The 26214-nt window shown below is 55.8% G+C and overlaps 2 protein-coding genes across 4 annotated transcripts in view; both read right to left on the bottom strand.

Annotated features, from left to right (window-relative positions):
- Positions 1-3956: 3956 nt before the first annotated feature.
- On the bottom strand, positions 3957-20155 carry LOC121274584 (malate dehydrogenase, cytoplasmic-like). 3 transcript variants are annotated; one of them, XM_041181913.1, is made up of 10 exons: positions 20020-20153; positions 17489-17587; positions 16836-16932; positions 15940-16115; positions 12287-12409; positions 10018-10194; positions 9775-9888; positions 7693-7782; positions 6414-6534; positions 3957-4699 (listed from the first exon to the last, which is right to left on the bottom strand). In XM_041181913.1, exons 1-10 carry the CDS (start codon positions 20020-20022, stop codon positions 4689-4691), a joined length of 1011 nt encoding a protein of 336 aa, XP_041037847.1. In that variant the 5' UTR covers positions 20023-20153; the 3' UTR covers positions 3957-4688. The 3 variants fall into 3 exon arrangements, with proteins under 3 accessions (XP_041037847.1, XP_041037846.1, XP_041037848.1); XM_041181912.1 differs by lacking the exon at positions 20020-20153 and adding an exon at positions 17705-17938; XM_041181914.1 differs by lacking the exon at positions 16836-16932 and having other exon boundaries at positions 20020-20155.
- A 4872-nt stretch (positions 20156-25027) lies between these two features.
- LOC121274489 (EH domain-binding protein 1-like) overlaps positions 25028-26214 on the bottom strand; it is a 27679-nt gene continuing 26492 nt past the window's right edge. The window contains exon 8 of the mRNA XM_041181829.1: positions 25028-25508. Within this exon, the coding sequence (XP_041037763.1) occupies positions 25421-25508 (88 nt within the window). The 3' untranslated portion in view covers positions 25028-25420. The remainder of the gene's footprint in view (positions 25509-26214) is intronic.

Raw genomic sequence — 26214 nt, 5'->3', positions numbered from 1 at the left:
ATACTGAAGCAGTCCATGTCCAAATGCAGCAAGACCTGGACAATATCCAGGCCTGGGCTGACAAGTGGCAAGTAACATTCGCATCACACAAGTGCCAGGCAATGACCATCTTCAACAAGAGAGAATCTAACCATTGCCCCTTGACATTCAATGTCATTACCATCACTGAATCCCCCACTATCAACATCCTGGGGGTTACCATTGACCAGAAACTGAACTGGACCAGCCATATAAATACTGTGACTACAAGAGCAGGTCAGAGGCTAGGAATCCTGCTTAGAGTCACTCACCTCCTGATTCCCCAAAGCCTGTTCACCATCTACAAGGCACAAGTCAGGAGTGTGATGGAATACTCCCCACTTGCCTGGACGAGTGCAGCTCCCACAACACTCAAGAAGCTCAACACCATCCAGGACAAAGCAGCCGATTGATTGGCACCCCATCCACAAACATTCACTCCCTCCACCATCGATGCACAGTGGCAGCAGTGTGTGTACCGTCTACAAGATGCACTGCAGCAACTCACCAAGGCTCCTTCGACAGCACCTTCCAAACCCATGACCATTACCATCTAGAAGGACAAGGGCAGCAGACACATGGGAACACCACCACCTGCAAGTTCCCCTCTAAACCACTCACCATCCTGACTTGGAAATATATCGGCCGTTCCTTCACTGTCGCTGGGTCAAAATCCTGGAACTCCCTCCCTAACAGCACTGTGGATGTACCTACAACACATGGACTGCAGCAGTTCAAGAAGGCGGCTCACCCCCACCTTCTCAAGGTGAATTAGGGATGAGCAATAGATGCTGGCTTAGCCAGTGGCACCCACACCCCATAAATGAATTTTAAAAAATTAAGAGGACAGTTTGCACACACTAGGCTTGTATTCCTTCCATAAAGAAGATTAAGGGGTGATCTAATCAAGGTGTTTGAAATGATTAAAGGATTTGATCAGGTCAATAGAATCTATTTCCTCTGGTTGCGGGGGTGGAAGAGGCAAGGGTTGGGGGGGAAGGGTGGGGAATCCAGAACAAGGGAACCAAACCCTTAAAACAAGAGCCAGGCCGTTCAGGGGTGATATCAGGAAGCGCTTCTTCACACAGAGGGGAGTGGGAACCTGGAACCCTCTACCCCACAAAAAGCTGTTGCAGCTGTCAGGGTCAATCAGAAATTACAAACCTGAGATGGATAGATGTTTATAATAGCAAAATACTGCGGATGCTGGAAATCTGGAAGGAAGAAACAGAAAGTGCTGGAAAAACTCAGCAGGTCAGGCAGCATCTGCAGAGAGAGGTACAGAGTTAACGTTTCGATTCTGTGTGACTCTCCTTCAGATAGATTTTTGTTGGGTAAGGGGATGAAGGGTTATGGAACCGAGGTGGGCAGACGGAAATCAGCCGTGGTCCAGTCGGATGTTGGAGTGGGCTCAAGGTGCTGAATGGCCTCCTTCTGTCCCCAGCAGGAGCAGACGCACAACCTTCCTCCCCTCTTCTACTCCTAGGCTATTCCTTCCTGGAGAGCACCCCACCTCCCTGAGTCTTACATTCTTCCTAAAATGCCAGAGGCTTTTAAACCCCAAGTTTGGTGTCTTCTAAATATTACAACAGTGACTACACTTCATAAGTACTTACTTGGATGTAAAACTCTTTGGTACTGCCTGAGATCACAAAAGGAGCGATCAGAATACAAGTTTTTTTATAAATCTTTGCTTCTTCATTTTCCTCTTGCCTTATGCTCTTTTCAATCATAGTATTTGCACTAAGCACCATGTCTCTTCCTGAGCACGGTTTAGCTTCTGAATTGGCTTCGAGCCCCAGTCCAGATGAGAGCAGGTGAATTTAAAAGAAAATGGTTCTCTATTCATCGTTGGGATGTTTTGGCCTTGCTGGCAAGGCCAGCGTTTATTACCCATCCCTAATTGCCCCTTGAGAAGGTGGGGGTGAGCTGCCTTCTTGAGCCGCTGCAGTCCCTGTGGTGTAGGTACACCCACAGTGCTGTTAGGGAGGGAGTTCCAGGATTTTGACCCAGCGACAGTGAAGGAATGGCCGATACATTTCCAAGTCAGGGTGGTGAGTGGCTCGGAGGGGAACTTGCAGGTGGTGGTGTTCCCCATGTGTCTGCTGCCCTTGTCCTTCTAGATGGTAGAGGTCACGGGTTTGGAAGGTGCTGTCGAAGGAAATCGAGAGCAGTACTCCCAGCGCAGTGCTGAGGGAGATGGAGGTACCATCTTTCAGATGATATGTTAAACCGAGGCCCTGTCAGGTGGACGTTAAAGATCCCATGGCCACTATTGGAGGATGAATATTGTGTGGGATAAACATAGCGAGGAAGGAACTGTTAGGGCGTTAAACCTCTTTGAAAGTGGGTAAACCGGCAGGCCAGGATGTTATGCGTCCCCTGCATGAGAGGGAAGCAAGAGAACAAAGACTGGGGGCTCTGACCATGGTTCCACAATTATGTCTGGCTTTGGTGTGGTGCCAATAGACTGCTACCATCGTACCCCATTGCTCAACGAAGGGAGAAAAGGGGTAGGCTGAGTAACTACAGGCCTGTCAGCTTAACCTCAGTGGCAGGCAAACGACTGGAAGAATTTCAGAGGGACAGGATAAAGCGCCATCTTAAAAAAGCACTGATTGATCAAGGGCAGTCGACACGGATTTGTTAAAGGAAGGGACACAGCTGACCTCTGAAGAAGAGTCATATGGACTCAAAATGTTCACTCGGTTTCTCTCTCCACAGTGGCCGCCAGACCCGCTGAGCTTTTCTTTCTCCCCCCCACCCGAGCATCTTCTGTTTTTATTACACGTCTGACTAACCGTGTTGAACCTGTGGAAGAGGCGACAATGAAACTGAAACAAAACCAGAAAACGCTGGAAACCCTGCTCAGCAGCTCAGGCAGCATCCGTGGAGAAACAAGAGTTAACCTGTCAGGTCAAGGACCTTACTTCAGAATCCAAAACGGGCTCAGAGGCTGGAGGCAAAGGTCTCGGTGGCTGTTTAAGTGACTGGAAGGCTGTGTCCAGAGGGAATTCCAATGAATCACAATACCTTTACTGTGCAGGAGACCATTCGGCCCATTGAGTCTGCACCGGCTCTCTGAAAGAGCATTCTACCTAGTTTTAGTGACCAGAAGGCTGTGTCCAGAGGGGGTTCCACAGAGTTCAATGAACCACAATACCTTTACTATGCAGAAGGAGGCCATTCGGCCCATTGAGTCTGCACTGGCTCTCTGAAAGAGCATTCCACCTAGTTTTAGTGACCAGAAGGCTGTGTCCAGAGGGGGTTCCACAGAGTTCAATGAACCACAATACCTTTACTATGCAGAAGGAGGCCATTCGGCCCATTGAGCCTGCACTGGCTCTCTGAAAGAGCATTCTACCTCGTTCCGCTACCCTGCCTTATGTAGAAGGATGATAGGGGAGGTGAGGGGTGATTCCTTGCATCCTGAGAGTGGTGGGGGGTTCTGTAACTCACTACGTGAAAGGTTGGCAGAGGCAGAAGCCCTGATCGCATTTAAAAATCACTCAGATGTACGCTTTGAGAGCTGGGATGTGGAATTAGACTGGACAGCCCTTTTACAGGCATGATGGGCCTCCTCCTGTTGTGTAAATTTATCGATGTTTCTAAGCAAGGGAGATCCATTCGGGGCCCTGGAACCAATATTTATCCCTCAAACATCACTAACACAAATGGTCAGTATCACGTTGCTGTTTGTGGGAGCTCGCTGTGCGCAAATTGGCTGTCGTGTTTCCTACGTTACAGCACTGACCAGGCTCCGAAGAGTACTTCATTGGCTGTGAGGAGTTTTTGCGGTGGCCCTGGGGTCGGGAAGGGCGCTATAGAAAGGCAAGCCTTTCTGCCAGAAAGGACAGTTCATGATCCAGTGCCTGTGCGAATGGTTCGATGCAAAGAACGCTGAGCGACAAAGCAGACCAAGCCCAGTGATGGCCGCGAACAAGCTTCACCTTTTATTATATCGTTTAGAAGGTGCCGCCTCATTTCAAACTGGATTTGGGGAGCTACTGGTGAGCTGGACGCGTCATGCCTCGGAGACATCTCTCACATCGTGGCTGGCGAGCTCCCAGGCGGTGCCTTCCCCATCAAGTTTAACCCGCTAGCCTCGTGAAATGGCCGGCTCCTCCAACCACGCAGTACATACATTGAACTGGGTCGGGTATTGAATTGGTGAATGTTGGGGGTGTGGGGTTTGGGATGACTGCGGGTGGGGGGTGTCGGGGGAAGAGGAGTCCTGGGTGAGGGATGGGGTGGGGTGGAGTGAGGCCTGGATTTGGCAGGACGGTGGACCTGGATGTGGCTGCACCTCTCCGGCGTCGGAATCGAACTCTCACCTATACCTCTGAGTGACACTGCAGCTCATTGCACAGTCCGTGCAGGGTCAGTGATCCAAGGCAGCTGTGGTGTGATCCGCTGTGAGCTCACAGTCCTGCTCCGAGAGGAGGGGAGGGGGCAGGTTAACCTGCAGCTGCATGTTTACACGCAATAATGTGATTGGATGTTCCGGTGGTTTGCACTGGGCTGTTCCAGAAACGTGTTCCAGTCAGTAGAAGGGGAAGGTGGGGATCTGAGCAGAATGGCAATGTGTCCCACCAGTGCAATCATCCTCAGAACTGGTCTCTGCATCTCTGATCCCCTGCTCAATCTTAATTGGTCCCAGCACAGACGTCTCAGAGGTTACCTGCAAAGAGAGAAAGCTTCCAGTAATAATCACCCAGAGGCTGTGTCCAGTTTTAATCACATTCCTAAAGTTCACAATGCTGGGGAATTAATTTCAATTTCGGACACCCAGCACAGGGTTAGATACAGAGTGAAGCTCCCTCTACACTGTCCCCATCAAACACTCACAGGACAGGTACAGCACGGGGTAAAATACAGAATAAAGAGCCCTCTCCACTGTCCCCATATAAACACTCCCAGGAGAGGTACAGCACGGTGTTAGATATAGAGTAACGCTCCCTCTTCACTGTCTCCATCAAATATTGCCAGGACAGGTACAGCACGGGGTTAGATACAGAGTAAAACTCGCTCTAAACTCTCCCCATCAAAAACTCCCAAAGACAGTTACAGCACAGGGTAAGATACAGAGTAAAGCTCCCTCTACACTGTCCCCATCAAACACTCCCAGGACAGGTACAGCACGGGGTAAGATACAGAGTAAAGCTCCCTCTACACTGTCCGCATCAAACACTCCCAGGACAGGTACAGCATGGGGTTAGATACAGAGTAAAGCTCCCTCTACACTGTCACCATCAAACACTCCCAGGACAGGTACAGCACAGGGTTAGATAAAGAGTGAAGCTCCCTCTACACTGTCCCCATCAAACACTCCCAGGGCAGGTTCAGCACAGGATTAGATGGAGAGTAAAGTTCCCTCTACACTGACCCATCAAAATCTCCCAGGACAGGTACAGCACAGGATACGATACAGAGTAAAGCACCCTCTACACTGTCCTCATCAAACACTCCAAGGACAGGTACAGCACGTGGTTAGATACAGAGTAAAGCTCCCTCTCCACCGTCCCCATCAGACACTCCCAGGACAGGTACAGCACGGTGTTAGATACAGAGTAAATCTCCCTCTACACTGTCCCCATCAAACACTCCCGGGACAGGTACAGCACGGGTTTAGATACAGAGTAAAGCTCCCTCTACACTGTCTCCATCAAACACTCCCAGGACAGGTACAGCACGGGGTTAGATACAGAGTGAAGCTCCTTCTATACTGTGCCCATCAAACACTCCCAGGACAGGTACAGCACGGGGTTAGATACAGAGTAAAGCTCCCTCTACACTGTCCCCATCAAACACTCCCAGGACAGGTACAGCACGGGGTTAGATACAGAGTAAAGCTCCCTCTACACTGTCCCCATCAAACACTCCCAGGACAGGTACAGCACGGGGTTAGATACAGAGTAAAGCTCCCTCTACACTGTCCCCATCAAACACTCCCAGGACACGTACAGCACGGGGTTAGATACAGAGTAAAGCTCCCTCTACACTGTCCCCATCAAACACTCCCAGGACAGGTACAGCACGGGGTTAGATACAGAGTAAAGCTACCTCTGCACTGTCCCCATCAAACACTCCCAGGGCAGGTACAGCACGGGGTTAGATACAGAGTAAAGCCCATTTTAAAAACAACAAATGGCCCAAGCTTGTTCTGGTGTCCAGCAGCCCAGTTTCCAATTCTGTGTCACTGGGCGGAGGGACACATTGAGAGAGAGTGAGGGGCATCCCTCACTGCCCAGGGACGAGAGCACCCTGCCACCCACCCCCCCGGAACCTGAACCCAAGCGGGTCAGGGCTAACAGGATGTTTACCTCCTTTCACGTATCCGTGCTGAGCTACCGTCTCCCCTCGGAGGCTTGGCTGCTAAGTGAACCTGTACTTACTCTTTGCCAGCACTCTGAGTGCTCCCTCCCGCTCTTCAAGCAGCTCCTGGGCAGACAGGGCCATCCTGTGGCGGGTGGCGCCGGACACACTCAGGCCGGGCACAATCTGCCATCTTCCGTTCTGGAAACAGAGACAATCTGTAAGTACAAAGTACACCGGGGCGACACACATCTCTGGAGGAGGGAGACATTTCCCCCACGCCAAGCAGTCCCCACGTATCTCACTCGCTGCCAACCTGGGCTGGCTATTCAACTGTTGAGTGCATCACGGCCAAGCCTGGCTGCAGGGTGGGGAGGGAAGAATCAGCCTGTGATTTTATTCCCTCTTTGGCTGCACAAGGACATTTACATGAATTTTCCAGAGCTCAGTAACAACTTGCATTTCTATCGCTCCTTTAACATAGTCAAACTTCCCATTAGGGATGGGGGATATGTGCTGGCCTAGTCAGCGATGCCCACGTTCCACAAATGAATTTTTAAAAAAGCAGCGTTATCAAAGAAAATATGACCCAGTCACATATTAGGGACAGGTGATCAAAAGCTTGGTCAAATAGTTCAGTTTTAGGGAGCATCTTAAAGGAGCAGAGACAGGCGGAGAGGTTTAGCGAGGCAATTCCAGGGGTTAGGTCCCCAGGCAGCTAAAGGCACAGCCGCCAATGGTGGAGAGATTGAAATCAGTGGATGTTCGACAGGCTGGAATTGGAGAAGCGCAGAGATCTCGGAGCGGGGCTGGAGGAGGTTACAAAGGTAGGAAGCGCACCCTCGGTATTGACCCTCTGACAGAGCAGCATTCCTTCGGTACTGACACTCCAACAGTGTAGCACTCCCTCAGTACTGACTCTCCAACAGTGCAGCACTCCCTCAGTACTGACCCTCCAACAGTGCAGCACTCCCTCAGTACTGACCCTCCGACAGTGCAGCACTCCCTCAGCACTGACCCTCCGACAGTGTAGCACTCCCTCAGCACTGACCCTCCGACAGTGTAGCACTCCCTCAGCACTGACCCTCCGACAGTGCAGCACTCTCTCAGCACTGACCCTCCGACAGTGCAGCACTCCCTCAGCACTGACCCTCCGACAGTGCAGCACTCCCTCAGTACTGACCCTCCGACAGTGCAGCTTTCCCTCGGTACTGACTTTCCAACTGGCACTGGGATTGTCAGCCTGGATTATGAGCTCAATTCTCTGTTGTGAGGCTGGAACCCACAACCCTGACACCTCAAGATGAGTGTGTTATCACTGAGGGAGGTTACCCATTTAGAATCAGGTGTTTGAAGTACCTGTACGGTTACTGGAAATGAGTAAATGAGCTGCTCAGGAATTCCATAGCAGTTCCCATTGGAGATGACTCCCATCGACACGCATTCACCCTGCGATGAAAAGCAACAAGTCAGTACTGAGCAACACTGAGAAAACAGTCACCAACAGCCAGTGGGTGCAGGCCAACAGTGAGCATTTGTGGACCCAGAGTGTCTTTGGGCTAATAATTAACATGTGGGTCAATTGTAAACGTGTGTGTGGGCCAATAGTGACCGAGCGTGGGCCAATGGTGAGCGAGCGTGGGCCAATAGTGAGCGAGCGTGGGCCAATAGTGAGCGAGCGTGGGCCAATAGTGAGCGAGCGTGGGCCAATAGTGAGCGAGCGTGGGCCAATGGTGAGCGAGCGTGGGCCAATGGTGAGCGAGCGTGGGCCAATGGTGAGCAAATTTGAGCCAATAGTGAGCGAATTTGGGCCAATAGTAAGCAAATGTGGGTCAACAGTGAGTGAGCGTGGGCCCATAGTGAGTTAGAATGGCCCAATAGTGAAGATGCGGTCCAACAGTGAGTGAGCTTGAACTAATAATGTGCGAATGTTGGCCAACAGTGTGTGAATTTGGGCCAATAGTGAACATGTGGGCTAATAGTAAGCGAGTGTGGGCCAATAGTGCGTGTGGACCAATAGTGAGAGAGTATGGGCCAACAGTGAACAAGTGTGGGCCAATAGTGAGCAAGTTTGGGCAAATAGGGAGCGAGCGTGGGCCAATAGTAAGTGCGCATGGGCCAATAATGAGTCCAATAGTGAACATGTGTGGGCAAATAGTGAGCATGTGGGTGAATTGTGAGCAAGAGTGGGCCAATAGTGAGCGAGGTCAGGTCAATAGTGAGTGAGCATGGACCAATAGTGAGTGTGTGTGGGCCAATAGTGAGTGTGTGTGGGCCAATAGTGAGTGTGTGTGGGCCAATAATGAACATTTGGGCCAATAGTGAGTGAACATGGGCCAATAGTAAACATGTGGCCAATAGTGAATGAGTGTGGTCCAATAGTGAGTCAGCGTGGTCCAATAGTGAACATGTGGGTCAATAGTAAGTGAGCGTGGGCCAATAGTGAACATGTGGCCAATTGTGAGAGTGTGGGCCAACAGTGAGTGTACATGAGCCAATAGTGAACATTTGGGCCAGTGGTGAACATGTGGGCCTATAGGGAACATGTGGGCCAATGGTGAACATGTGGGCCAATAGTGAGTGAGTGTCGGCCAATACTGAGGGGTAGGAGAGATGCCCAGCATGTGGATTCTTCAAAAGACCATCCTGGGAGGCAGTCCTCAGCCTGCAGCGGGCCTGACCTCCCAGGTCAATATGGGTGGGATGTCCATTACTGGCGTCACCACGAGGCAGTCCAGTGAAGGTTCAGAGAGATCCAGCCCTGCTCCAGAGTCACGAGACATGTGGCCAGCAGAAGAGAAATACCCCTCTGCCTACCCTAGAACCCTCTGGACCTACCCCCCCCCAATCCCAGCCAGGCCGAGTCTCCTGCGCTGCTGTCAGGAACGTGGCTCGAGACTGGAACGTGGCAGCAGCTCTTGCTGGGGCATCAGCCACCCTCGGATTCCCTGGTCGGGTCAACGGCTGGAGATCAGGAGCAGGGCCCCTCCCCACACAGGCCCAACCCCCCATCCCCCGCCGAGCGCCAATGTCACAGGGACCCAACTGTTAAACTCTGATCGCTGCCAACCCCTGCAATGCGCCCACCTGAGCAAAGCAAGAGACTGAGGCAAACTTAAAATGGTCAATAGGAGAGAGAGAGTGGAGCCCGTGAGACCCTCCTACCTCCCTCTGAGTCTCGTTCTGCACGAGTGTCAACATTTATACAAACGTATTCCAACTTCAGAAGGGAGGGAGAGTGAGAGGAGGTGAGGAGAGGGCCTGGTCGGAGAGCTCCAGTGATTCGCAGTGGTAAATCCTCCATCAATGATCCCATCTGATCACACAGCCCGTTGGAACCTTTAAATTAGGCTTCACGTGCAAGAATGTCAGGCCATCAAATCACACCAGGGCACTGGTTAGTGACCACCCTGACACCGTGTAACCCCTAAGGCGACATACCTCCTGCGTCCCGTAGCACAGCGCCTGCAGGTGGTCACAGACGGCGCTGGTGATAGACATGGCACTGGACAGTCTGCCTGACCCCTTCAGGATCACCCCTTGGTGCTGGATGCCCTGAGGAGAGAGGGAGAAAGAGGCACAGTCGGTTAACCGAGGAGGCACCAGGGATGGGGAGGGACTTCACTCACCGGTCGAGGGAGGGGAAAAGGGGGTGGGGGGTGGTCGGGGGGGGCAGATTCTCACCATGTTAGAGTCTCCAGTCAGCAACCTGGCATCCCCTAAGGCCTGCCGGAGTCCCACACGGCGGGAACCACGTGTGACTGAGGCATGGTCCACGTCGGGGTAGTGTGTGTCGGAGTGATTGCCCCAGACAATGACGTTCCGGACGGTTCCAGCACCAGTTCCCAGTGTCAGGCCAAGCTGCAACAAGGGAAAAATAAAACACAATCAGCGATTTATCCAGGGGCTCGGAGTCTTACCGAGGGGAGAATCCGATACAACCATTACCCCCTGTCTCCCCGAGATCTCACCACCCCCCACCCCGAGATCTCCCCACCCCGAGATCTCACCCCCCCCACCCCCGCTTCTCTAACCTCCCCCAGCCCGACAACAACCGCACACCCCCACCCCGATATCTCCCCACCCCAAGATCTCACCTCCCCCACCCCGAGATCTCACCGCACCCCCACCCCGAGATCTCCCCACCCCGAGATCTCACCCCCCCCACCCCCGCTTCTCTAACCTCCCCCAGCCCGACAACAACCGCACACCCCCACCCCGATATCTCCCCACCCCAAGATCTCACCTCCCCCACCCCGAGATCTCACCGCACCCCCACCCCGAGATCTCCCCACCCCGAGATCTCACCCCCCCCACCCCCGCTTCTCTAACCTCCCCCAGCCCGACAACAACCGCACACCCCCACCCCGATATCTCCCCACCCCAAGATCTCACCTCCCCCACCCCGAGATCTCACCGCACCCCCACCCCGAGATCTCATCACCCCCACCCAAGATCTCCCCCCCCACCCCGAGATCTCACCACCCCCCCCACCCCGAGATCTCACCCCCCCGACCCCGAGATCTCACCACCCCTCCAACCCGAGATCTCCCCAGCCCCCCCACCCCAAGATCTCACCTCCCCCACCCCAAGAGCTCACCACCACCCCCCCACCCCGAGATCTCCCCACCCCGAGATCTCATCCCCCCACCCCGAGATCTCACCACCCCCTACCCCGAGATCTCACCACCCCCCCCCCACCCCGAGATCTCACCCCCGTTTCTCTAACCTCCCCCAGCCCGAGATCTCACCGCACCCCCACCCCGAGATCTCCCCACCCCGAGATCTCACCCCCCCCACCCCCGCTTCTCTAACCTCCCCCAGCCCGACAACAACCGCACACCCCCACCCCGATATCTCCCCACCCCAAGATCTCACCTCCCCCACCCCGAGATCTCCCCACCCCGAGATCTCATCACCCCCACCCAAGATCTCCCCCCCCCACCCCGAGATCTCACCCCCCCGACCCCGAGATCTCACCACCCCTCCAACCCGAGATCTCCCCAGCCCCCCCACCCCAAGATCTCACCTCCCCCACCCCAAGAGCTCACCACCACCCCCCCACCCCGAGATCTCCCCACCCCGAGATCTCACCCCCCCCACCCCGAGATCTCATCCCCCACCCCGAGATCTCACCACCCCCTACCCCGAGATCTCACCACCCCCCCCCCACCCCGAGATCTCACCCCCGTTTCTCTAACCTCCCCCAGCCCGACAACAACCACTCCTGCCCTCCCCCCTCTGAGACCCTACCGCAACTCCCCCAATCTCTGGAATCTCCTCTGGCCCTACAAACTGCCCCTCCCTGAGATCTCGCCCCCTCCCTACCTCTGTAACCTCCCCCAGCCCGACAACAACCACGCTCTCCACCCCGAGATCTCACCACCCCCCACCCCCGTTTCTCTAACCTCCCCCAGCCCGACAACAACCGCACACCCCCACCCCGAGATCTCCCCACCCCGAGATATCAACACCCCTGACCCCAACATCTCACCGCACCCCCCCACCCCCGTTTCTCTAACCTCCCCCAGCCCGACAACAACCACTCCTGCTCTCCCCACTCTGAGATCTCACCGGCCCACACCCCCACCCCCCACCGCCCCCTCCCTATCTCTGTAACCTCCCCCAGCCCCTACAAGCTTCCCAGATCCTGGTGGTCCTCCAATTCTTGCCACTCGAGCTACCCCCGATTCCCATCGCTCCACCGCTGGCGGCCGTGCCTTCAGCTGCCGGAACCCTAAGCTCCGGAATTGCCTCCCTAAACCTCTCCATCACTCTCTCTCCTCCTTTAAGACACTCCTTGGCTGAGCTTTTGGGTCACCTGTCTCTAAATACCTCCTCGGGTAGCCCCGCTCCCTGATAGCGGTAAACAATTCCAACACATGACCATATTCGGCTTGGGGGTGGACGGGGGGGGGGGGGAGGGGTGGGTGTTTCCTCCCCTGGTACCTACCTTGGCCTGAGCTTGGTTCTGGCCCAGCCGTGTCAGGCAAGAGAAGTTCTCCCGAGGGATGGAGGGCGCCGATGTCATGGCGACGAGGCAGTTGGTATTGGCTGGGCTGCCCACCACCAGAACCTGAGCAGGGAGAGATGGAGAATAAGGTGGCAGCTGGATTGCGGAGCCTCTCGGAGAAACGAGCAACACTGCACCTTTCGCGCTCGACCACGGCGGCTGTAAGTGTTTCCAACTAACTGCCCTTCTAGAACCAGCGGCGTGTGGTCATGACCTGGAACTCGCTGCCTATGAGGGGGAGGTGGAAGCGGAGACGATGAATAATTTCGAAAGGAAATTGGATGGGCACTTGAGGGAGCAGCAGTGTGTGTACCACCTACAAGATGCACTGCAGCAACTCACCAAGGCTCCTTAGACAGCACCTTCCAAACCCACGACCTCTACCACCTAGATTGGCACCACATCCACAAACATCCACATCCACAAACATTCACTCCCTCCACCACTGACGCACAGTAGCAGCAGTGTGTGTACCATCTACAGGATGCACTGCAGCAACTCACCAAGGCTCCCTCGACAGCGCCTTCCAAACCCACGACCTCTACCACCTAGATTGGCACCACATCCACAAACATCCACATCCACAAACATTCACTCCCTCCACCACCGACGCACAGTGGCAGCAGTGTGTGTACCATCTACAAGATGCACTGCAGCAACTCACCAAGGCTCCTTCGACAGCAGCTTCCAAACCCATAACCTCTACCATCTAGAAGGACAAGGGCAGCAGACACATGGGGGACACCACCACCTGCAAGTTCCCCTCCGAGCCACTCACCATCCCGACTTGGAAATATATCGGCCGTTCCTTCACTGTCGCTGGGACAAAATCCTGGATCTCCCTCCCTAACAGCACGGTGGGTGTACCTACACCACAGGGACCGCAGCAGCTCAAGAAGGCGGCTCACCCCCACCTTCTCAAGGGGGCAATTAGGGATGGGCAATAAATGCTGGTCCAGCCAGTGGTGCCCACATCCCAAGGATGAATTTAAAAAAAGGGTGATTTGTCAATCCTCAGAGAGTAGTGGGGCTCTGGAATACAATACAGGCTGGTGTGGTAGGTGCTGACTCTCCGAACACTTTCGGAGGGAACTGGACTGGGTTCCTGCCGAGGACAGAAATCACGTAATACAGGATGCAAGTGTCTTTAGAAACCTTGGTAATCCTTGGTTCGTGTGACCTCCTTGGCTGGATTCAGTGACCTGAGTCCGGGGTGGGGGGGGGGAGTGAATCGGAGAGGAATTTCCCAGGATATACTTTACCCCTTATTGGAGCTGGGTTTTTCCCTTTCTCATTGACCGCGATTTTGAAATGGGTTGCGAGTAAAGCTGCCAGTGCTGGAAATTGGGAAACAGGAAGCAGAAATGTGGAGCATCCACAGCAGATCTAAGAGCTTCAGTGGAGAGAAACGCAGGTCATTGTTTGAGTACTGTAACTGCCCTGAACCAAAGCAGCCCTGGCACAGCTGGGACCTATCCAAACATTCCTTTCTCACCATTTCTCCGTTTGCAAGCTATCGTGGGAATGTAAACCCTCCAGTGAACAGTGAGGCTTTGCTGTAAATCCAATGGGGAATTCAGGTGTCTTCACCCAAGAGAGTGGAGATAATGTGGAACTCGCTCCCGCAGGGAGCGGTCGATCGAGGTGAATAGTACAGGTTTGACAAGGAAGCTGGATAAACACATGAGGGGGAAAGGAGCAGAAGGATGTGGCGATAGGAAGAAGAGGTTTGTGAGGTGCATTCACACCATCACAGGCCAGTTGGGCTGAATGGGCTGTTTCATGCCTGAGGTACTGGGGTGGGGGGGTAGAGGTGGGGGGGGTGGTGTGACAAGGGACAATGTGGAAGAAGAAAGATAAACTTGCACTTCTACAGACCCTTTCAGGACCTCAGGACGTTCCAAACCACTTTACAGCCAATTAAGTCATTTTGAAGTGTGGTCCCTGTTGCAATGTAAGGAACGTGGCAGCCAATTTGCGCACAGCAAGCTCCCACACACAGCAATGCGATAATGACCCATTTCGCCTGTTTTTAGTGATGTTGGTTGAGGGATAAATATTGGCCCCAGGACACCCGGGAGAACTCCCCCCCCATCCCTTACCCGCTACCCCCCCATCCCATTACCCCCTACAGCCCCCCATCCCTTACCCCCTACTCCCCACCATCCCTTACCCCCTACACCCCCCCAACCCTTACCCCCTACTCCCCGCCAACCCTTACCCCCTACTCCCCCCCATCCCTTAACCCCCACTCCCCCATCCCTTACTCCACACCCCCCATCCCTTACCCCATCCCCCCATCCCTTACCCCCTACACCCCCCCAACCTTTACCCCCTACTCCCCCATCCCTTAACCCCCACTCCCCCATCCCTTACTCCATACCCCCCCATCCCTTACCCCATACCCCCATCCCTTACCACCTACTCCCCCATCCCTTACCCCCCACTCCCCCATCCCTTACCCCCTAAGCCCCATCCTTTACCCCCTACTGCCCCCATCCCTTACCCCCTACTCCCCCCATCCCTTAACCCCTACTCCCCTCCATCCCTTACCCCTTACTCCCCCCCATCCCTTACCCCCACTCCTCCCATCCCTTACCCCCTACTGCCCCATCCCTTACCCCCTACTCCCCCCATCCCTTACCCCCTACTCCCCCCCATCCCTTAACCCCTACTCCCCTCCATCCCTTAACCCCTTACTCCCCCCATCCCTTACCCCTTACTCCCCCCATCCCTTACCCCTTACTCCCCCCATCCCTTACCCCCCACTCCCCCCCATCCCTTACCCCCTACTCCCCCCCATCCCTTAACCCCTACTCCCCCCCATCCCTTACCCTTACTCCCCCCATCCCTTACCCCCCACTCCCCCCCATCCCTTAACCCCTACTCCCCCCCATCCCTTAACCCCTACTCCCCCCCATCCCTTACCCTTACTCCCCCCCATCCCTTACCCCCTACTCCCCCCCATCCCTTAAACCCCACTCCATCCCTTACTCCATACCCCCCATCCCTTACCCCATACCCCCATCCCTTACCCTCTACTCCCCCATCCCTTACCCCCCACTCCCCCCATCCCTTACCCCCTAACCCCCATCCCTTACCCCCTACTGCCCCCATCCCTTACCCCCTACCCCCCCATCCCTTAACCCCTACTCCTCCCCATCCCTTAACCCCTACTCCCCCCATCCCTTAACGCCTACTGCCCCCCATCCCTTACCCCCTACTCTCCCCCCCATCCCTTACCCCCCACTCCCCCCCACCCCTTACCCCCTACCCACCCCACTACTCTTCTTCCAATCGCGGCCGTGGGATCTTTCACATCCACCTGAGAGAGCGTTGGCCGGGGTTACAGGCTCAAGCTTCCATCGTAGGGCTTGATCCTCCGACATGCTGGTTCAAAAGCCGAGAGTGCGGCCTAACTAAGCCAGGCGTCAGGCGAGGGCAGTGTTGGGCTCGGCTCTGCGATGCCTCTCCTGGGAGATTAGACTGGCGACACGTGCTGACGAGCAGCTCAGTAATGATAAAGCGGGGGGGGGGGGGTGGGCTGGGTGGCGCAGCTGGTGTGCAGGAGGAGGGCAGAGTTGCACACCTACCTTGACTGTCTTCTTGGCATACGCCTCCAAGGCCTGCCCCTGGGACCTGAACATCCGAACGTTTGCTCCTAAATGGTCACCGCTCGCCATGCCCTCCCCTCTGGGCATCGCTCCAACCAGCACAGCCACGTCCAGATCCCTGAAGGCCACCTCGTCACAGTCCGTCACAGTGACTCCTGCACGAAAGAGACTGGCGGTTTCAGCCAATTTGCACACAGAAAGCTCCCACAATCTGAGAATGAGATAATCTGTGCTTTATTTTATTTAAAAAAAGCGATGCTGGTAGCAGGGCAGGGCACCGGGGTTGGGGAGGGGGGTGGTGGTGGTGCGAGGGGAACTCCCACTTGCTTTTCTTCCAATGGTGGTCTGGCTTTGGCGTGACGTCCGGCACCTCTGACAGTGCAGCACTCCATCGGTGCTGGCACTGGGCGTGTGTGCCCGCGTTTTGGGCTCAAGTCATTGGCTCGAACACAAAACGTCTAGACTCAGAGGCAAGAGAGAAAGAGTGAGAGGGAAACGCATTCAAGGACAAGCTAAACACACGAGTGTGTGAAAGCAATGGAAGGATATGCTGATGGGGACGAGGAAGGGATGGGAGGAGGCTCATGCGGAGGATGAATACTGGCTTGGACCAGTCAGGCTGGGTAGCCTGTTTCTGGGCTGTTGAGCCAATGTAGGTGAATATTAAACAAAAATAAAAATACCTGGAAAAACTCAGCAGTTCTGACGGCATCTGCGGAGAGGAACACAACTGAGTTTCTCCAGGTATTTTTATTTTTGTTTTGGATTTCCAGCATCCGCAGTTTTTCGCTTTCATCTAAATGAACATTAATGTGGCTTTAAATCGATGCGGAGTTTGTACTGATGTCTGACCCACGGGCTGTTTCTCTTGTTACCTTGAAGGAGTTCGAGAGCACAGTCCTGCAGCTCCATCGCCACACCGCCCAGCACAGCCAGTCTCGAGGGAATGTCCGTCAGGACCAGAGCCACAGGCTACAAGAGCAACATAAGTGAATCACGTTGGTAGGAAGAACGAGGAGAGACAATAGGGATTAAACAGTATCATTTTAAACAGGGGGTGGGGGGGTGGGTGCAGGAACAGAGAGACTTGGCGGGGAGGGGGCGTATGCACACAAACCTTTGAAGGCAGGAGAAGCTGAGAAAGCTGTTGTGAAAAAGATCCTGGGCTTTCTTAATGGAGGAATAGAGGGCGTTCTGCTGAACCTTTATAAAATCCCTGGTTAGGCCTCAGCTGGAGAATTGTGTCCAATTCTGGACACCGCACTTTAGGAAGCACGCCGGGGCCCTGGAGAGGGTGCAGAGAATGCCCCGAGGCCTCTTCCACCACTCAGTGAGGTCATGGCTGATCTGCGACCTATCTCCACATACCCACCTTTGTCCCATATCCCTTAGTAACGCTGGCTGATAAAATAAAAATCGTATCCACCTCAAATTTAAAATGAGAATTTGATTGATTGACTAGGAACGGGGGTTGCTCGCTTGTTCCGGAATAATCCGTGGCCCTGGAGGGAAATGTGATCATACTTACCTGCTCTTTCCCAAACACCTCTCCATTGGCTATGCTGTATAGCAGGGAGTAGGCAATCTGACCAGCAGCTCCTGTGACCAGAACCTTCACTGGCACAGCCTGGAAAATATATAATGAATGAATCATCATTGCAAGATAACCTGGAGAAGTATCTCTGTACTGTAAGAATAAATCACATCGAACAGCAATATATTGGGCAGCCTGGATCTTACTGACCGCAAATGATCTGCCTCCAAGAACCTCGAGGTCATGGCAAATGCTTTTGATCATCTCTTCCTCCTGGGACCACCACTGCATCTTAAGGTGTGGTGACATAGTATTCACAGCATGGAAACAGGCCATTCGGCCCATCAGCTCCGTGCTGGTGTTTATACTCCATACAAGCCTTCTCCCAGCCCCTCCTCGTCTCACCCCATCCACATATCCTTCTATAATTTTCTCCCTCATGCGTTTATCCAGCTTCTCCCTGAAACCTATACTGTTCACCCCTGTGGGAGCGAGTCCCACATTCTCATTGCTCTCTGGATAAAGACGCTTCTCCTGAATTCCTGATTGGATTTATTAGTGACTACCTCGTATTGGGTTTCGTGGCGCAGTGAGTAGTGCTCCTGCCTCTGAGCTACCAGCCCTGGGTTTGAGTCCCACCCCCAGGACTTGATGGGCAAGGAAGTTGCGTTCATAACGCAGCCAAACAGGTTGATTATCAACCTGCAAACACACGCCAATGGCAGGCAGTAAGAGCGGGAGAGATTCCTGGTCAGCCATGTGATGGAAAGAAAGCAGGAGCCTCTACCATCACCATCCATAGCTCCGGACCACAACGTGCACAGCAAAGTGCATGTTGCCACAGCAACTTGGACTCCCTGACGGAACTATAACTCACCGCCAGCATCTTGTGTCGCTGGCTCCTAGTTCTGGCTTCCCCCACACTTCCACTGCCTCACACCCTCCTGCAGTAATTACTCCCTTGAATTTTCCTCCTTCTAGTCACCTCCATCCCCTTACTCCTCCCTTAAGGTGTTTCCATCAAGATCGACCACGTTATCAGTCAATCTTCCCCAAGCCCTTATAATCCTACCTCTGATTTTACTCTTGCGTTTAAATTCAAAAATTGTGTTCAAATCCCTCCACGGCCTCGCTCTCTCCCTATTGCTGTGACCGTCTCCGGCCCTCCAACCTGAACAATCACAGAACGATCACAGCTCAGAAAGAGCCTGTTGGCTCTCTGCAAACCCCTCCAGCCCTCCAAGATCTCTGCGTTCCTCTAATTCCGGCCTCCTGAGCATCCCCTGATTTTGACGGTCGTGCCTTCAGCTGCCTGGGGATCCTAAGCTCTGGTATTCCACACCCCGTCAGCCCCAGCCCCAGCCCCAAACCGCTCGGCCTCTCTCTCTCTCCTCTCTCGTTAAGCACCCTTCAAAACCTATCCCTTCAAGCAAGCATTTGATCACCTAAGATCGCCTTATTTTGCCTGATAATCGTGTTGTAAATTTTTACTAGGTTCTCAATGCAAGAGTTAAGCGAGAGTGATGCACTGTGAGCTCCGTCAGCCCGCCAATAATGCTAGATTTATCCCAAATGTTTCCCTTTTAAGCTGGGATTGTTATCTTGGATCTCGGATTTTGTCCAGAATGTGTCTAGTTAGAAAACAAGGAAGTAAATAAATCTGAGCACGTGTTATTTAGGGAAACCGTTGAGGCTTTAGCAAAGCTGTGTTGACATTAAAACAAGGCTGCATCCGGAGCCCATCGCTCCCACGTCTGTTATTGTTGTTGAATTAACATTGCTCCCTTGACAACGCGCTCTGTAGGTCTCCTGAAGGTGCCGGCTTGTTATCCGGGACATGTTGTTACCCTGATGACCTGCCCACGGGGGAAGGTAGAGGGATGGCAGCTCTGAGTGGGATGGTCCGCCACGGGGGGCATCGCAGAAGTGACCATGCCCAACCATTGGCAGTAGAGCAGCGAGTAAAGCTCCAGGGCTCGCTGGATAAGGAGGTGCAACCTCATTACATCCATTCGGCCCATCGAGTCTTTGCTGGCTCTCTGTACACCAATCCAGTCAGTCCCATATCCCCCCTGATTCCTTCAAGTGCCCGCCCAATGTCCTTTCTTGTCCACCCTGAGGGCACTGAGGCTGGTCCTCTCTCTGATGGACAAGGATTCCAGCCAATGACACAGCGAGCTCGCCCCTGTCAGCCAATCACATTAAGGGGTGCTCCCGCCCAACCAATCACACGAGACTCCCCTCCCAGCCAATGACATGACCGGGTTCCTACTCCCCGGGAATCATATCTCCAGTAGCCAATCAGATTACGAATTGCTCCAGGGATGGAGAAGGCGAGGCGCGCCGGGTCCCGCCCACCCGCCTCGCCGGGTCCCGCCCACCCGCCTCGCCGGGTCCCGCCCACCCCCTCGGGCCCAGACCCCTGACGGAGCAGCGGAGAGGAGGGGGAGAGAGAGCCGGCGGCAGCAGAGCGATGGCGGGGAGGAACACCCAGGGTCGCCTCAGCGCAGAATGGTGCAACTCACCATGGCAGCACGGCCTCGCTCTGAGCATGGGGCGGGGTCACCCCACCTCCCAACGCTCCCGCAGTCAAACACGGGCAAACCACGCCCCTGGCAACAGGCCTCGCCCCTGGTTAACGCACCCTGCCGACCGGCCTCGCCCTAACAGCGAGCCCTGCCCGCCGCTGGTCACAGGCCCCGCCCTTGGCAACAAGCTCCACCCCTGGCAACAGGACCGAGGGTCCCCTCCCCCACCTAGCCACGAGACCCGATCTGCCAATCAGGCCCCGACCCCGGCCGCGAGACCCGCCCCCGACCACAAGCACAACGGGAGCCGCCCACAAGAACCCCGCCCACCCAGGCAAACCCCGCCCATGCCTACAAGCTCCGCCCCCGGCGGTGGCGGTGGGCGAGGCCGCTCAGCCCATCCAGCAGGTGCCAGCCCCCTTGACAGGAGGCCAAGTGGAAGATGGCGGCTCGTCGTCAGAGCGACCGAAGGATCCGCCAGCCTCCCCATGGCGGCAAAATGGGTGGGGTGGGGGGGGGGGGTTGTGGGGGTTTGGGGGGGTTGTGGGGGTGGGTGGGAGGGGTTGTGGGGGTGAGTGGGGGGGGTTGTGGGGGGGTGTGGGGGTGAGGGTGGGGTGTGGGGGGGTGTGGGGAGGCCGGCGTCCGCCGTCCGCCCGTCGATGGGATTTGGCAGGGGGGACGCCCTCGTCGAGGGGCACACGGCGATGGCGGGTCCCACGTCCGAGGACCAAGAAGCGAGAGAGAGAAAAGAAAACACACCACGCCCGGGAAAGGCAGAGCTTCTTCAACATGGCTTTAATTCCAAACAACAAAATACAAGTAATAGTGCAACAACGACGTGAGGAAAATCCACCGTCAAAAGCGAATTCCTGACACAAGGGGAAGGAAAAAAACATCCACCTCGCTCAACCTGGCCTATAAATACCCCACCCCGAGGAGACGCACTCCGTCCAGTGAACCCGCTCGCAACCCCTGTCGGGTATCGGGGAAGGGTCCGGGTGATCTCGCTCGCAACCCCCGTCGGGTATCGGGGAAGGGTCCCGGTGAACCCGCTCGCAACCCCCGTCGGGTATCGGAGTGGGGGGGACGGGTGGTCCTGGTGGAGAGGGGACAGAAACGGGGGCCATTTCGGACGCACGGGGTAGCCTCTCAATGTCAAGGATTATTCACCCAACACCCCCATTCCCCATTCCCTCCCCCCACTCCCCCCCCCCCCACTCTCGTTCACGGGTTGCCCCATCAGGGAGGGGGGCAAACGCAGCGGCTCGGCCCACGGTGGGTCAATCGACACTGCCGTCGACCCCCCCCCCCCGACCACCGGGCAGACTTGGGCGGGAGAGTCATGCGGAATGGTCAGTCGCCTTCCCACCATCTTACAAACACAAGTCGACACCCACCCTCCCCCCCGACCCCCCCCGCAAACCCCCTCCCCTCCCCTCAACGCGAGAACTTCCGATTTTATTCTTTCACGGCGCCTGGGCATCGCTGGCCGGGCCCATCCCCTGGTTGCCTCCCCCCCGCCCCCCCCCCCCTTGAGAAGGTGGTGGGGGTGAGCTGCCTTCTCGAACCCGCTGCGGTCCATGTGGTGTAGGCGCATCCCACAAGTGCCGTTCGGGAGGGAGCTCCAGGGGGTTTTGATCCAGTTGCTGCTTCTCAGGCCGCGCACTCGGGCAACCCACGGAGATCGGCCCCAGCAGCAGCAGGGGTCCAGGCCAACACGTGACTCCCAGCCCCCCTGGCAATGCAGGGGGAGGGCCGCGTGAGAGGGTCAATTCGCCTGCTCCTGAGGTTTGGAGGGACCACTCCTTCCCTTCACCGCCCCCCCCCCCCCCCCCCCCCCCGCCACCAAGTGACCGGTTGGCAGTAGAAAGTCCAGCTCCCGGCCTAACTCGTGGTTTAAAACACAAGCGCGCCCGCCCCCAGCGTCACAATTTTACAGAGAAGGTTCTGGAAAGCGGCTGGCTCGCTGACCTTCGTTTGCCTGGACATCCCAATGGAAATGACCTGGTGGGGTGGTGGGTTGTGGGGGTGGGGGGGGGGCGCTTGAGAATGAGCTGCTTGCACACTGACCCCACTCTGTTGACCTTCGCCCCCTGTGGGTTCAGCAGGGGAATGGCAAAAAAAAACTGGAGGGGTTTGCTGGAGGGTGGGGGGGGGGGTGGTGAGGTAAGGAAGGGTGGGAGGAACTGGACTGGGCTTGTCTGCCTGCTATAGCCCCTTGGAAACAGGAGGGCCAAGGGACTTCTGCATGGAGAGACCCCCCCCCCCCCCACCACCCTTCCCCATCTCTGCACTCTCCTCCAGTCCCTCCGAGATCACTGTGCTCCTCCGAATCCGGCCTCCTGAGCAACCCCCGATTTCCCATCGCTCCACCATTGGGGGCCGTGCCTTCAGCCGCCTGGGATGGGGGGGCCCTAACCTCTGGAATTCCCTCCCTAACCTCTCCGCCCCTCACCCTCTCCTCCATTGAGACGCTCCTTAAAACCGACCTCTTTGACCGAGCTTTTGCTCGCTTGTCCCTAAATATCTCCTCATGTGGCTCGGGGGTCAGAACTTGTTTAATAACGCTCCTGTGAAGCACCCTGGGGCGTTAAAGGCGCTATTTAAATGCAAAATGTTGTCTTTGAGTGACACCGGGAACATGACCTGAGGGGTCAGCAGAGAAGTTCAAAGGGGAGGAAGCTGAAAGCAGTGGAGGTGGGGGTGGGGTGAGGTGGGGGGGGGGTGAAATTCAAAGGAACAAAATGGAGGGGGGGAATTCAAGGTAACAAAATGGAGGGGTGGGGGCGGTTGATGAATGGGGGAGGGGTGGGGGCGGTCGATGAATGGGGGAGGGGTGGGGATGGTCGATGAATGGGGGAGGGGTGGGATGGGGGCAGTCGCTGAAGAGGGGCAGGCGGCAGAATGGTGCTCAGGTCAACAGATCATGGCAGAGGCAAGTGTGGGAAGCTCTGCAGCCAGAAACTTTATCCTTGTCGGAATCCCAACTCTGCTATTTCCCTGTTACAGGCAGATGGGGCCACATCTCCTCTAAGATGGCACATCCGACAGTGTGGCATTCCCTCAGTACTGACCCTCCGACAGTGCAGCACTCCCTCAGTACTGACCCTCTGACAGTGCAGCACTCCCTCAGTACTGACCCTCCGACAGTGCAGCACTCCCTCAGTACTGACCCTCCAACAGTGCGGCACTCCCTCAGTACTGACCCTCCAACAGTGCAGCACTCCCTCAGTACTGAACCCTGACAGTGTAGCACTTCCTCATTACTGACCCTCTGACAGTGCAGCACTCCCTCAGTACTGACCCTCTGACAGTGCAGCGCTCCCTCAGTACTGACCCCTGACAGTGTAGCACTTCCTCATTACTGACCCTCTGACAGTGCAGCACTCCCTCAGTACTGACCCCTGACAGTGCAGCACTCCCTCAGTACTGACCCCTGACAGTGCAGCACTCCCTCAGTACTGACCCTCCAACAGTGCGGCACTCCCTCAGTGCTGACCCTCCAACAGTGCAGCACTCCCTCAGTACTGACCCTCCGACAGCGCAGCATTCCCTCAGTACTGACCCTCCGACAGTGCAGCACTCCCTCAGTACTGACCCCTGACAGTGCAGTACTCCCTCAGTACTGACCCTCTGACAGTGCAGCACTCCCTCAGTACTGACCCCTGACAGTGTAGCACTTCCTCATTACTGACCCTCTGACAGTGCAGCACTCCCTCAGTACTGACCCTCCGACAGTGCAGCACTCCCTCAGTACTGACCCTCCAACAGTGCGGCACTCCCTCAGTACTGACCCTCCAACAGTGCAGCACTCCCTCAGTACTGAACCCTGACAGTGTAGCACTTCCTCATTACTGACCCTCTGACAGTGCAGCACTCCCTCAGTACTGACCCTCTGACAGTGCAGCACTCCCTCAGTACTGACCCCTGACAGTGCAGCACTCCCTCAGTACTGACCCCTGACAGTGCAGCACTCCCTCAGTACTGACCCTCCAACAGTGCGGCACTCCCTCAGTGCTGACCCTCCAACAGTGCAGCACTCCCTCAGTACTGACCCTCCGACAGCGCAGCATTCCCTCAGTACTGACCCTCCGACAGTGCAGCACTCCCTCAGTACTGACCCCTGACAGTGCAGTACTCCCTCAGTACTGACCCTCTGACAGTGCAGCACTCCCTCAGTACTGACCCCTGACAGTGTAGCACTTCCTCATTACTGACCCTCTGACAGTGCAGCACTCCCTCAGTACTGACGCTCCGACAGTGCAGCGCTCCCTCAGTACTGACCCTCTGACAGTGCAGCACTCCCTCAGTACTGACCCCTGACAGTGTAGCACTTCCTCATTACTGACCCTCTGACAGTGCAGCACTCCCTCAGTGCTGACCCTCCGACAGTGCAGTGCTCCCTCCATACTGGCATGGGGACCGTTGGCCTGGATTGTGGGTTCGAACCCAGGTTCTCCTGACTCGGAGGGAGGGAGCAACAGGGAAGCAGTTGGCAGTGGAATCTCGAGCAGCCACCATTCCTTTCGCGGAGCCTGACTGAATTCGGTCCCGCCGTGTGTGTCGGCCATTTTTGGGGCTCCCCCTTCCGGAATGTTCTCTTTTACCCTTGCGGTTGGTGGGTGTGGGGGGGGGGGGAGAGAGGGAGGGGTAGTAGCGCTGGGTATTGTCGTTGACCCACGCCCCCCCTTCAGCCCTCTGACTTGTGACCCTCACTCAAGGGGCCCGGAGATGGTGAACGACCTCTGTGGCCAATTCCACGTCCAGCTGACACCCCACCCCCCCCATCCCCCTTCCCCCCCGCAACAGCAGCCACCCCCCCCCCCCCCCCAACAACCCTCCCCACCTCCTCCTCTTGGCGCAAGCCAGGCTCCGCCACGGCAACAGAAGGCAGCAGTCGCCATGGCGACTGACAGAACGTGCAAACTCACGTCAATCCGAGATCCCCGGTGGCGTCGGGGGAGGGGGGTGGGGAGGGGGGAGAGGGGAAGGGGGGGATTGTGGAGAGGGGAGAGGGTAGGAGGGGGAGGGCGGTGGGTGTGGGGTAGTGGGGAGTTGAAGCAGCACGTAGGGAGAAACTGAGGCAAAAATGGCATCTCTCCGCCCCCCCTCCACCCCCCCGCCCATTCCCATTGCTCGCCGTCTCAGAGACACCAGCCGCGGGGGGGTGACGCACGCCCAACTGAGTTCGCAATCGCCTCAGCTTCCCGGGAAGGGGCGAGTTGGGGTGGGGGTTGTGGGGGGGGTGGTTGGGGAAGCAGGCGAGAGGCTATTGGCATCGTCGAGCATCAACCTCCCAAATGGCGCCAAATCGACCAACTCGGCAGTCAGCTCTTGTCCTGTTTCTCTCTCTCGATCTCTATCTCTCTCTCTCTCTCTCTCTCTCTCCTCTTCTCGCTCAGTTTATCACACACTTCTCCCGGCGGCTGTACTTCTGACGCCTGTGCTCCAGCCCTCGCTCCAATCGCGCATCCTCCTCTTCGGCCCTAGAAGGAGGGGGAAGGTGGGGGGGGTGGGGGGTGGTGAGTGAGTGGGGAGAAAGCAAAGAATTATTTACCTCACATCCGTGGCACAGAAACTGGCCATTTGGCCCATGTGCTCTGTGCCCCACACGTGCCTCCTCCCAACCCCGTGTTCATCTGCCCCCCACCCCACACCAGCACATCCTTCTACTCCTCTCTCTCTCATGTGTTTATCCAGCTTCCCCCTTAAATGCATCGACCCCATTCACCTCAACCACTCCCCCCGGGAGCGAGTTCCACATTCCCCCCCCTCCCCCCACCGTCTCTGGGTAAAGAGGTTTCCACCGGATTCCCGATTGGATTTATTCGTGACTGTCTCCTACTGATGGCCCCGAATTCTGGTCTCCCCGCTCCAAGTGGAAAGGTCTCCTCTACCTCCACCTCATCAAATCCTTCCTAATCTCAAAGGCTCCATTCAGGCAAACCCCCTCGGCCTTTTCCTTACCAAAGAGCCCCAGCCTATTCAACCTTTCCTGATACTTCTAACCTCTCAGTTCGTCCACTGTTAAAATCCATCTGGCTACGTATATCTTTTGAGTTTGTCTGTCTCCCTTTGTCAAAACATGACAAAAGGTCAGGGAAAACTGGGACGTTCGATCTGGTCAACATTGGTGTTACTAAAGGGAAATCCTGTCTGACAAATTTATCAGAGCTTTTTGAGGATAGTAGG

Source organism: Carcharodon carcharias (assembly GCF_017639515.1).
Source record: "Carcharodon carcharias isolate sCarCar2 chromosome 37 unlocalized genomic scaffold, sCarCar2.pri SUPER_37_unloc_1, whole genome shotgun sequence".
NCBI lineage: Eukaryota > Metazoa > Chordata > Chondrichthyes > Lamniformes > Lamnidae > Carcharodon > Carcharodon carcharias.
This window is presented reverse-complemented; position numbering and strand designations above follow the sequence as displayed.